General features: G+C 38.4%; 1 protein-coding gene across 1 annotated transcript in view; it reads right to left on the bottom strand.

The window, feature by feature from the left end:
• slco5a1b (solute carrier organic anion transporter family member 5A1b) overlaps positions 1–10,805 on the bottom strand; it is a 35,801-nt gene extending 24,996 nt beyond the window's left edge. Inside the window, exons 1-5 of the mRNA XM_053487045.1 lie at positions 10,526–10,805; positions 5,083–5,133; positions 4,686–4,799; positions 2,920–3,010; positions 1,823–1,943 (exon numbers count right to left, since the gene is read on the bottom strand). Coding sequence (XP_053343020.1) covers positions 1,823–1,943; positions 2,920–3,010; positions 4,686–4,799; positions 5,083–5,133; positions 10,526–10,622 — 474 coding nt within the window. The 5' untranslated portion in view covers positions 10,623–10,805. The remainder of the gene's footprint in view (positions 1–1,822; positions 1,944–2,919; positions 3,011–4,685; positions 4,800–5,082; positions 5,134–10,525) is intronic.
• Between the last annotated feature and the right edge of the window lie 2,483 nt (positions 10,806–13,288).

The raw sequence follows: 13,288 nt of genomic DNA, 5'->3' as shown, positions 1-13,288 counted from the left end.
CCTGATAAAATACCGAAACATCAGCATACACATTGGAATAAATGAAATGACTTATATAATACCGAATGTCTCGGTATATATTGTTCCTCTGCAATTAACATGCCGACTTTAAACCGTTATTATGGCTGTATGGTTCCACTTTTTCTCTGATGTTATTTTAATTTACTTGTATTAATGATCCATTTCTTTGCATGTGATTGTTTAGTTTCTAGTGTCCGATCTTTATTGTCAATAAAGAAAAGCATGAATTAGAATAGGTACTTTCCTATTATTTTCCACTAATTCCCTCCCGTTCATTGCGCCCCACCTGTCATGTCTGTATTCCCCACTAGTGGGGCGCGCCCCACACTTTGAGAACCACTGACTTAGAGGAAGATCAGATCACATTTTATGACAAATTAAGGAAGAAAACTACATAAATAAAAGTTATGAAAAGTTTACATAAATTTTCTTCCCACTATATCATTTGATTAAAATGTTGGAAAGAATCGGTAAATACACATTTGTTTGTATTAGTACACATTATTTAATTACTTAAGAAACAGATCAGTAAATATATTTATACAGTATTAATCAATTAAGTAAAAATTTATTTGTATACTGTAGGTATTTACACTGATCAGCCATAAGAATAAAATCACCTGCCTAATATTGTGCAGGTCCCTCTCGTGTCACTAAAACAACTCAAGGCAAGACCTCTAAAGATGTGCTGTGGTATTAGGCACCAGGGTGTTAGCAGCAGATCCTTTAAGTCCTTTAAGTTACAAGGTGGGGCATTATTGGATCGGACTTGGTTTTCTAGTACATCCCATAGATGCTTGGCTGAATGTGATCTGAGGAAATTGGAAGCCAAGTCAACACCTTGAACTATTTGTCATGTTCATCAAACCATCCCAAAATTATTTTTTGCTATTAGGAAATACATGGGCTGCAACATTTTTTGGAAGGCGTTACATGTCAAAGTATCCATATACAGTATATGCAAGTGCACAGGGTTTTTCAGAAAAAAAAAAAACATTTTCCTGAGAATTACATTGCCTCTTCCAATAGTGCATCCTGGAGCCATCTATTGCCCAGGAAAGCAATGTACACCCACCCAGCCATCCATCTGATGTAAAAGAAAACATGATCCATCAAACCACACTACCTTTTTCCATTGCTTTATGGTGTCATTCTGACACTAGTCTACGGCAACACAGTCACTGTGGGTTCTGACACTTTTGAATCATAGTTTAAAATGTTTTTTTTTTTTTTAGCAAATTGTGCTTCAGGAGCTCTTCTGTGTGATTGGCCCAAACAGGATAGCCTTTGCTCCCATGCTGATTAAAGAGCCTTGCATACAAATGACTTATCCATGTTAGATAAATGCTGATTTAGAGCATCTCCCAAACAGCAGGTTCGTATTTACCAATCCACCATTTGGTCAGTACGAACCTGCTGTTTTGGAGATGGTGTAACTCAGCTTTTCAACCTTCATAATGTAACCCTTGTTAAAGTCTCTCAGATCCTTATGCTTGCTCATTTCTCTTGCTTCTAGAACATCAATAGCTCACTTGCTGCCTGATATATCCCAGTCCTTGACAGGTATCAATATTAAAGAATAATCCATTTTATTTACTTCACCTGTCAGTGGTTTTAATGTTATGGCTGGTCAGTGTATAAATAACCTTATTAGTTTATCATACACATGTGAAATGAGTGGATATGCCAATATCTGGCCAGGCAAAATGCTACACCAGAGCTAACACCTCAGTGTATGAACATGCTCGCCAAATGTAGCACTGCAAAACAGTAATAATACAAATACATAAAAATGACTTACCTGACCATCTTGTTTAGGCAGCAGACTCAGGTTCAGCAAATACTTCTGCAGACTTTTGCTAAGTTTCTCCTCCAATGGCTTTAGTCTCTTTTCTTCCACAGCAGCTGTTTGTACTATTTGTCTGTATAATAAGGAGCATGTTAACATTATCAGAACTGACGAAATAATAGCATCTGCATTTAACTATTGTAAGGACTTCCTTCATATTCACTTATCTTTAAATTTTCCATTACATCGACAGATAACATCAACAGCCTATGGCTCAATAAAAGGTTTCTTGACTGCCATGCGGAAGGCTCGGTCTTAATTCCTCGCAAACCCCACTGGATACAGTGCCACTCCCAAGCCCAGAAAAAGACGGATAGTCCAATGTGGCAACCCCTCGTTGGAAGGAGCCGATAGACCAACAACAACACAGACAGCGTATCTGGTAAAATGCTAAGATTGACATAGTGTCTATGTGGTCAGGTTTGGAGACAGCTGATGGTCTTTTTACTTTTTATAGAACATAGTTACGGAGGATATCCTACTGTATATAACAAGAAGAGGTTCCACTTTGATTCTGATTTGGATTATAATTTGGAATATCCACTGTTTTACCAATTTAATTAAATTAAAACCCTAAAGTGGCCTGAAAAAAGCCCTGACCTTAAACCCATTAAACACCTTCGAAATGAAGTTGGATACTGACTACAACCCTGTTAACGCTTTTGTGGTTGAATGGGTGGATCAAGCATCCATGGGATGTGCGGGACAAAGAAGTCCAATCCATTGAGGCCCCACTCCGCAACCCACGGGATCCAAAAAGGATCCATTGCCAATGTCCTGGTGCCAGACACCACAGCACACCCCAGAGGTCTGGTGGAGTTATGCCCTAAGGGGCAATGGTTTGGAACATGGAACGTCTTAGCTCCTGTAGAGTGTTAGATTTTGTTCCTACTTTACACAGAACATACAACAATACTGAATCGTCTGCATTTAAACATGTGTGAATGAATATGCACAACATTCTATTTAAAATGTGTCCTGAGGACAGACCTGACCACTGTTTTCTTTTGCATGGCCTTTTTATTTTTATCGTTGTGTGAGTACATTACCTTGAGTCAGGCAGTAACAGGGGAATCCTGTGTAGTTTCGAAAATTCTTTAGACAGGATCTGCTGAGTGATGTCATCTTCCCATGACAGGCCTTGGGAAGCAAAAACAAACCATTTAATCATGAAATATAGAGAAGTTATTTTAATCCCACAGCTCCATGTGACAGATTCACTTTTTGAATTCTGTTTGTTTCTCATTCTAGCACCGGGAATCGCCTAAACATTAGCTCTGTTAAACATGTGTTCAAGCTAATCAACAGTGAATGTGAAGATAATTATGTACCTAAATCTCCTTGGGTTTCACAGCCAGTGTGAAGCACTCAGTTTGACATTCATGTTCTGCTTTTGTTGCTTCACCATCTCTTGGTGATTGTTTGTAGACAGTTTTACTGTAGGTTGAGTAATTGGCTTTTTTAAAGTCAGTGTTTGAGTTGTTCAGTTTTCTTTTCTTTTGTGGAATTCCTTTTTTGGTTCTTTCTTTATACTAGCTGTAAGTGCTAAAGCCAAAGCACACTAGAATGACGCTCTACCACTTTTTTCACTTTTATGTAATGGTAAAGAGTTTGCACACAAGCCAGTTGAAATTCATATACATTAGTGATTAGTGACACATAAGTCCTTTAAGATCCAATCATCAGTAAATCATACGTTACTTAAGAGAACAATACAAAACACGTAGAATAGTTAATGTTGGCATAGCAAAATGGAAGGTGTGTTGATTGATTAACATCAACTTGTGCACTGAGTAATTAGCAAAAAAAAAAAACATTTCAAGATACTATAAAAGTTGCTGATGCCTTTTAATACATAGTTACATAATACAGTATATGCATAGTTTAATACAGCTGTGTTGCTACAGTAGCTAGCGTTAACTAATAAAAATAAAAAGGCAGCAAAATATCCTTTAAATTGTTATAACTGCTACAAAAATAAAAGTAATAAAAATAGTGTAGGTGAAGTCCTGCAATAAAAGACTTCTAATCTTACAGTATCTAATCTTGTGCTAGAAAGTGCCCATCAAACAGTAGATCAAATCTGATACAAATATCACTATAGCTCTGATAATATTTGAAAGAATATATGAAAGATAAAGAAAGAAATATCACACATTCAGGGGACCTTTGCATATTTTTATGTTTTACATGAAAATAAAAAAGACGCAAGTATAACAAAGTTACCAGAAGAACTCGTATTCTCCAGCATGCTCAGTAAAACCTAACAGCTGTTTCTCTTACAGTACTGTGCAAAAGTCTTGAGCACATACAGTCCAAACAAAATGCCATGAGCAAAGTAACTTAAAGTTAATGTAATGCAAGTTATGTGGTCTGATGATTTATCCTGCTCTGGAGTGATGGGTGCGCAGGGTAGGAAGGATAGCTAATGAAGCAATGTACCCATCCTGCATAATACCAATGTACCCATCATGCATAATACCAATGTACCCATCATGCATACTACAGATATAGTGCATGATATGCATGATATTATATATCAGATATAGTATGCATCATATCATCATACTATATCTGGGGTTGCTTTACCAGGTTATCACATTTATGAAAATTTTTTTCCCTGATCTCACAGACATGTTCTCGGACTCAAACTGCAAAATAGTTATTCTGGGAGCACGAGGAATCATTTTCACACATATACTGGCCACGCACTGATTGCGGTAAACGAGGCTAACAAAATCTTAGATTGTGCTACTTTTTCTGGACAGCCTATTTATAAAACATAAGGGAATTCACTGAGCTGCAACATACATACCTCGAAGTGAAAGTTTCAAGAGTAGTGTACGGAATCTCTGCAGGGTTGCTGGTGTGATATCATATGTGTATACATCTGCTCCCACCATCATCTGACAATGGCCAAACACACCATCTGCAATATTATGACACTGTCAGTTATAAATGCATAACCATCTGCCAAAAATTAAAGTGGTTTTGCAGATACAAATTAGAAATTTGACAGCCATAGCACACTATGTAGGCATATTTTTAAAAAGTTAAACTTTGTTACTGAATTCAGCTTTCTCTCATATTTGACTGACAAGCCTTATTTAATGTTTGTTTGTTTAATAATACAGCGAAAAGCCACCTGAGGGCGTTCATTATCACATGGTTATACATATTTTATGCATGTACTTTATGTGCATTTGTCTTACCATTGACACAGATCTCATAGTTCATACATAGAGTCTCCTCAAACAGACAACCTGAGGAAACAAGAGTACACAATTTAAAGCAGGATTTTTTTTTGTGTATGATCGGTTATGTATCTATGGACCCATTAGTAGCACAACTAAACATAAAGTCAACAAAACCATCACCACTTTATTAGTTAAATAAAACAAGTCAGTCAGACAGTAAATGTTTCTTCTTTACAAGACCTTTAAGCCCAGTTTACATTTTCAACGTATTGCTATGAATTCACATCTTGTGATAAATCTCGGGCACTCTTACAGTAGAATTTGGCCTACCTACTGTAGGTGTGTTGGAATAACCCTCAGTGATCTGCAGCTTGCCTTGATGGGCTATGAAAAATCTAAACATGCTCAAAAAATTGTCGTAGATCTACAACTATTTATGACTATTTAGTCCAGTGGTCCCCAACCCCCGGGCTGCAGACCAGTACCGGTCCGTGGATCAAATGGTACCGGGCCGCACAATAAATAATTAAATATTTCCATTTTATGAAATATAAAATGGAACGAGTCTGAACAATATTTTATTTTGAAAAACATTGTATTTTAAAAAACCTGACGGAACTGCAGGTGTTCTATGACCTGCAACTCCTATTTTGATTAAAAGGTGTAGGCTATTTATTGCCAAATTGTATAATAAAGACTACAGCCGGGTTAGACCTTTTTCTAACAAAACCCCACATTTATGGAATAGCATTACAATCACTGTTCAGGACTCACACCTAATGTTTAAGTCCAGGCTAAAATTCTATATGTTTTGTCAACCCTTCTGTCAAGTTTTCCCTTATGTAAATGGACATAGACATAGAGTGTTATTTCTCATAAGCCCACTCAGATGGTCATGTCACACATAGATGATCTTGTATGCACTCCTCAGGCACAGTTTGTTTAAGATGCATGCCCATGTAATTTCTCCAGTGTGGCCATCACATGCATTTTCTTGGTGATTAGTTTCAGTACATGTTAGTAACAGCAAAGGTGCTACAATGACCATCATGTTAGTGATGATCATCATGTTATTACTCATTAGAAGGTAACACATGTTCTTAGACATCCCTCTATCTTCGCTCCAAAGAATAAAACTGCAGAGAATTCTTTGATAGACATGGGTTAAAATCTGGCCCTCATCAGAGTGGTCCCAGGTAGCGGCTTGATGGCACAATCTCATGGTTGAAAAGGTAGGAGTTCGGAGGCACCTTTCTTGTTGAACACTACAGGCAAGTGTTGATACTCCTTCGCCACACACATGTGCTGCCTAATGATTTTACACTGCCATACTCTAAATGCTGTTGGCCTATTCCCTTCATCCGATGTGGCGGTTTTAGGAACAGACAGGTATGGTATATGCCTGCACCAGGTGTTCTGCTACAGTATAAAACTTTTTTCCCAGACAGCTGTTCCCCAAACTCTCACCCTCCCTGTGAGTAGTGAGTTGACAAACACACTCTTGGGAGATATTGTGAGAAACTTGGATGCATTGTGAATAATAAACAGTGAAAAATGTAGCAATAAATTGCAACATTTCCTGGGCTTGTCATCATATCTATCAAGCATTTTGAACAGTGAGAAGGATCAGTGAGCAGACTCACCTTGCCAACCTATTCACACATAAAGGATATTCAATCTTAGCTACTCGCTGGCCAAGTGGTTGTAACATTAAAACAAGATGGTCAGTGTAGTACCTTTGTTGGGCAAGCAATTATTCTCACTAGCATGTTTTTCATGGCCACACATTGTGTGTGTATGGAAATGCTCTTATTTTTACTAATAAACATACAGTAGCTATGGTTTTCACTGTTGATTTTATACTATGGAACTTTACCAAGTGGTCTCCAGTCATGATTTTTTCAGCGCATTTCCTCCAGGTTTTGAAAATACATTAAATGATTCTGAACCTAGTTCCCATAAATTGTACAGCTGCTTAGTTGTTTTCTTTGACATCTGCTTAGTTGTTTTCTTTGACATCTGCTAAGTTGTTGTTGTTGTTTTTTATGCAGACCAACAGTTTAACCATTCTGTGATGGCAACCTTTTTTTGGCCAGGCAGTGTATATACATGAATCAGCCTTAATGTTAAAATCGCCTGTCCAATATTGTAAAGGTGACCCTTGAGCCACCACAGAAGTCCTGACTCACAGAGCTTTCTGTCACAGCCAGCAGTAGCTTTTTCAGCAATTTGTGCTACAATAGCCCATCTGTGGGATCAGACCAGATGGGCTAGCCGTCATTCTCTACACACTTCGGTGTGCCTTGGGTGTCTAGTTCATAAATTTCATTAAGAAAGGTCTTAGTCAAAACCTAGAATAAGATTTAAAATCCAGGACACTTATCCAAAGCACAGGTCAAAAGCTGTTATATCGTATGAAAACACTGCAAACATCTGTTTTTACATTCTTATTTTGGAGATTGGGGTGTAGAATAATGAGGGGGAAAGGATTTTGACCAACATTTTTAAGTGAAACATACCAAAATTTAAAAAAAGGGTCTGTAAAGTAGCTGTTGTCACTGTACAGTATACTTGGTAAAATCACAAAAGATTTAGTTTATCAGTGTATGTGACTTTTGGAAGCAATTAGTAAAAAGCTGTTCTTATTAATGAAATCCAATCAAACTTAAAAAAAAACTTTGGTTATGAAAAACTATTATGAAAAAAATAAATTACCTGAATGAAGTATGTTTTAAACTATAACTTGCATAAGTCCCTGACAAATGCTAGACAATAGCTAATGCCCACATTAGATTGTCATACAGTAGCTGCCTATATGCTAGCTCCATCCATCCAGCTACCTCTGTGGTCCAACTAGGGACTGTGAAGGCCAATTGTATTGTACTTATTTATTTGTACGACCTCCAGTCAACATTCACACGCACTTTCACGCCAGGCACCAATTATTCTAATCTGCATGTTTTTGGACTCTGGAAGGAAGCCAGAGAAACCTGAGTAAACCCACCAAGCACGGGGAAAGACCATGCACACACATCCAAAGCAGGAATCAAACCCAGGACCAGGAGGTGCAAGGCGACAGTGCTAACCACTAAGTCACCATGCCAGCTACATGGGTGCTAGCTAGATAAGATTTGTTCTTCGCTTTATTGGTTCCCAGATTATGTCTTTTGTCCTGAAAATTGGTGCATTATGTACAGTATTGCATACAAAAAAAGGTTTCTTGAAAAGTAATTAATTTTTTGATTACTTAGTAGTTAAGCAATTATAAACATTTAAGCCGACATTTTAAAAATGAAAAATAAGGTGTCTAAGACTTTTACATAGTATTGTATGTATAAAATGAAAAACTAATATACCTTAATCAGGAGTGGTGTAAATTTTAAGATGTGTCTATATTAGACACATGTAACATATATAGATGTGTCTATTCTTACATTTTCTTTCTTTTTGATTGGCTGGTATTGTAGCACATTTGTCATGCTGTGCAAGTTAAATACGCACAGGGCTGAGAAGTTAAATGCGCTAAGTGAGTACGAAAGATGATAAAAGTTCAAGAACGTGGGTAGGGCCATTTGGTGATGTTCATGTGTTTCAGACTGCAGGCGGTCATTGTAGAAGAATTGGGTATTTAAAGCATTGCAAAGAATTTAAAGGTTGCAAAAAATTGTTATTTAAAGCATTAAGACTAATCTTTGTATTTAAAATTTGTGTCCAATTACTTCCAAGCCTGTGAAAAAGGAGGTACTATATAAAAAACATCTGTAATTCCTAAAGACCTGATGTATTATACTTCTTTAACTGAAGGCTAAAATATAATCTACACATCAATCACATATTGATAGCTTTATTTCAATGCCACACCTCAGAGTGTCCTTCACCATGTGCTGTGAGCTTCTAGGGTTCGTCTCCAGGCCTTAACACAGGATAATCAGTACAGAAAATGAATCAATAAATGAATGTTGGAAAATTATTTGTATGCAGAGATGAAGCCAATTGTGAAACATTTGCAGAAATCTGGGGTGATTGCCAATTTACCGCTGTTATTATATTAAATTAAATTAGTTTATAAAACAAAGATAGTGAACTCTGCCCTATAAGCTGGAAAATCTAAGTTCAAGCCCTGGTTGATGCTACAGCCAGGATTCCTAGCGAGCAGTCTGGTCTCTCATATTTGCACTCTCACATCAGTCATAGGGACACTTGCCAATCATGCATGCATGTGAGCTCATGTAAGCCGTGTTATGTGGTGTTATGTAGCTCTAAGTGTGTTACACTGCTCCCTAAGAGATGATGAAAGACAATTTTAAAAGATGTAGTCAGCTGGTGTCGTGTCTCCGAGGAAGCAGTGATAGTCATTGCCCTCCCCGGTCGGTAGCTGTCACCTAATGGAGCGTGCCCTAAGGATGTTGTGTGGGTGGGGGTCAAAGTGTCAAATTAAAGATTAACAGGTTTTGCAGCAGGTTTTGATGACAGAACAAAGTAAATGCTGTGAATATGAACAGAATAGCTACAATGTAAACACCTCTAGTTATTACGTTTTAAAGGTGTTTGATTAAAACTGTGTAGTAATGGTTTCACTGCTGAGAGCTCTTTAGCATTTATTGACATGCTCTGGTCTAAACAGGAGACACAGGAAGTCTATTCAGGGAAACACACACCCACCTTCTATCACAGGCCGTCTCCATGAATTAAGGATGCTCAAAGCCGTTGCTATGGTAATACAGTAGGATGCCCTATTGACAGGGTAACCTTTGGAACTGCTTGAATCTGATTCTCTCTCTCACACACACACACTTAAACATAGAGGCACATATTAATCTCGATCAGAAATGTCTTCCGATGCGATAAAACACCGCCTTACTGTATATGAGATGTACAGTAATAGACACCAGGATAATTTACGTATAAACGGTGTAACAGATTCAACGAGGACACGAAGCCTCGTCTTTATGAGGAGATGTGGAGTGTACATTAGGTCATTAGAGAGTGTGTGTTCGGGCTAATCCGCAGGCCTGGCCGATGCTTTCCAAACACACTCTGCTGATTAATTTCCTTTACGCGGAAAGTTCGGTTCGCATTAGAATTTTTGAATTTGCAGTTGAAATATATTTTCTCCGTTTGTACGCAGCGCTCTGTGCTATCGGGAAGCATCGCGAAATAAACCCCAGTGTTCGTGTCCACTGATCCGAATACAGCTGGATGGACACAGACACATACTGTAAAGAAAAAAAATATATTATATATATATATATAGTATATATAGCACAGTTCTGTATTTAGCTTTGACAAACAGCGCTGTTATTAGACACGAACATAATGAAGATACGTTTAGACCTACAGGAAGAAACGCACGACAACCCCGACCAAATATCTTCTATATTATTGAATATCCACCGATTATTCCACCTCAACAATCATTAATACCCGTCCTGTAAGATATGCCCAGCTGCACACCCACCGAATCTTCCCTCCGCCGCGGCGCTGAGGCGCACCGGGAGCGCGAGGAGAGCCAGGAGCAGGTAGACGGAATCCATTCCTTCTCTTCTCTCTCTCATACATCCATGACACGCGCGCGCTAAAAATACCTATCGTCGCTTTTCAGGTTTTAAATTGTATATGTGTTTTTCTTCTTCCAGAACGATGTGCAGGGAAAGGAAGTGAAGGAAGGGGGGGAGTGATGGAGCGATTGACGTACGAGATGTAGAGAAGAGGAGGAGACGCACAAGCTGTCAGTGTTCTTCCAGAAGGCCCTCCCTGACTCACAGTGACGTCAAACATCATCATCTCTCTCTCTCTCTCCATCTCTTTCACACACAAATCATTGCATCATAATGCTTAATGCAGCTCATTCATACATCCTGTGGCTGTTCCTCAACCCCATCTCTCTCTTTTCCTTAAACAGACGAATAAACAAAAATGTATTTTATCGTTTCAGGGAAACGTTTCCACAAGGTCAAAACGGTCAGATATTTCTTCCTGTATAGGGACATTCAGTGTACACAGAAATACAGTATATACTCTCTCTCTCACACACACACACACACGCACAGCCCACCTTTATTCAATCCAATTTTATTTGTATAGTGCTCACAGAATCAAATGAAAATACTGGAAATGTGTATGAAATGTGAGAAAATGTGTATGAATCAAAATGATTAGATTGTCCCTGATGAGCAAGGCGAGGACCTCGGTGGCAAGGAAAACTCCCTGAGATGGCAATATGAAGAAACCATGAGAGGAACCAGACTCAACAAGGAACCCATCCTCATATGGGTGGTACCGATAGGAGAGATTGATCTGCAGTCATACTGTGTGGCAGCTGGAAGTTCAATATAACAGAAGAAGTTTGTAAGTTAATACTGTATAAAGTCTAGTTCATTATTGGAGGCTCAGGTACAAAACTGTAAGACATTCCAGTCCTGAACCATTGAGCGACATCATGGTAAACTGGAACCCCAGTCACCACATGCAGACCACATGGGGCCCCCATGTGACAAGATCTCCAACCAGAACCGGGGAACCAGGACATGTCAGACAGGTCCAAAAGAGCAGAGGAGGTCTGGATCATGGAGGGTTCAGGAGTGGCATGTGTGTCTCCACAGAGAGAGTCAGGGAGGGAGAGAGAGCGAAGAGAAGAGTAGGAGAGATGACAGTTAGCTATGGTCACTGTCACATAATGTATAAGATGGCATTCTGCCTAGGGTGTACCCTGGCCTGTGCCCTAATTCATCTGAGATTTAAGCCCCTGTGACCCTGTGCATTATATAAGATAAATAAATAAAAAATATATATTTAGTACATATTTGGACTGGGATCCAACATTAAAATGCTGCAACACTCAGAAATCAGAAGGACATGGCAAATAACCAATGTAACCAAATCCCTAAATGTATTCATATTTTTAGAAAGACTACAAGCCTTTTTTCCCTGCAGTCTTATACCAAACAGGCTATCAGATGCAAAATCAGACGTTCAAATAAAAGACATGCTAAGCTAAAACTGTGCTTTTATATATAAATATAAATATATATGTGTGTGTGTGTGTGCGCGAGCGTGCGTGTGTGTGTGTGTGTGTGTAGAGAACTCAGGGGAGGGTAAACATTACTCTAAAGTGTTGAGTGTGAGTCTCATGCTCTAATATATTTTCTCAATCACTTTTAGCTTTGATTGCAGCACACAATGTGGAGGCCAATTCATGTAAGAAATTAATTGCTTATGCTTCTAGAACCACTCTTTATAATTTGATCCAAATCAAATCAAATTCAAATTTTATTTGTCACATACACCAATATGCAGTGAAATGATTTTGTGCGACCACAGAGTCGCGACGGCAGCCACCTAACCGGCGCCATCATAGAAGATAAAAGATCCCTGTACTATGCCTGTGCCATTAGAGAAGAAAAACTCCATGTGATAATCTGGTCATTCAGTACATTCAGGTCATCAGTTGATATTGTTCCTGAGCCCAGACCCGACCAACTGATGCAACCCTAGATCAGAACGCTGATCTACAGTGGACACTATGCATGATGGGTGCATCACTTCATGTGCTTCCCATGTAAATCTGTATTTCTCAGATCCCATGACTTTTTTTTGTTGTTTCAAAGAGATATGAGATATATTAGATATTTACTGAGGATATCAAAATGCAACTCAGGTATGTAACTCTGCTTCTATGAACAACAGATAACAACTAGTGGCACTCTTTTACAGTACTACATTCTACAACAATACTGGAGATTTCAAAACTATAAAATAACGCATATGGGTTTATGGGTATTAGGTAATTACGTAACAACAACAAAAACAACAGTGAGTTGTTATTTTAAGACACAGAGGTCAGCCTTTCTGTAATAGTTCTCGCAAGAACAGTATTGTCAAGTGCATTTGCAAAATCCGTCAAGCACCATAATGAAACTGGCTCTTATGAAGACCATCCCAGGAGGACGAGACCAAAACCTACCTCTGCCGCAGACGAGAAGTTCATTTAGAGTTATCAGCCTGAAAAATGACTAATTAACAGCACCTTAGATTAGAGGCGTTATGAAGTCTTTACAGAGCAGAAGTAGCAGACACATCTTACCATTAACTGTTCAAAGAATAATGATTAATGCGTTTTTTTGGACGCCTTCAGCATTCCTTTACAATGTAGAAAGAAAAAAAAATCAGGAACGATCATGGAGTTAGAAAGTGTTCTAAAACTTTTGAACGGTAGTGTATG

The sequence above is a fragment of the Clarias gariepinus genome, chromosome 25 (genome assembly GCF_024256425.1).
Source record: "Clarias gariepinus isolate MV-2021 ecotype Netherlands chromosome 25, CGAR_prim_01v2, whole genome shotgun sequence".
Lineage (NCBI taxonomy): Eukaryota > Metazoa > Chordata > Actinopteri > Siluriformes > Clariidae > Clarias > Clarias gariepinus.
This window is presented reverse-complemented; position numbering and strand designations above follow the sequence as displayed.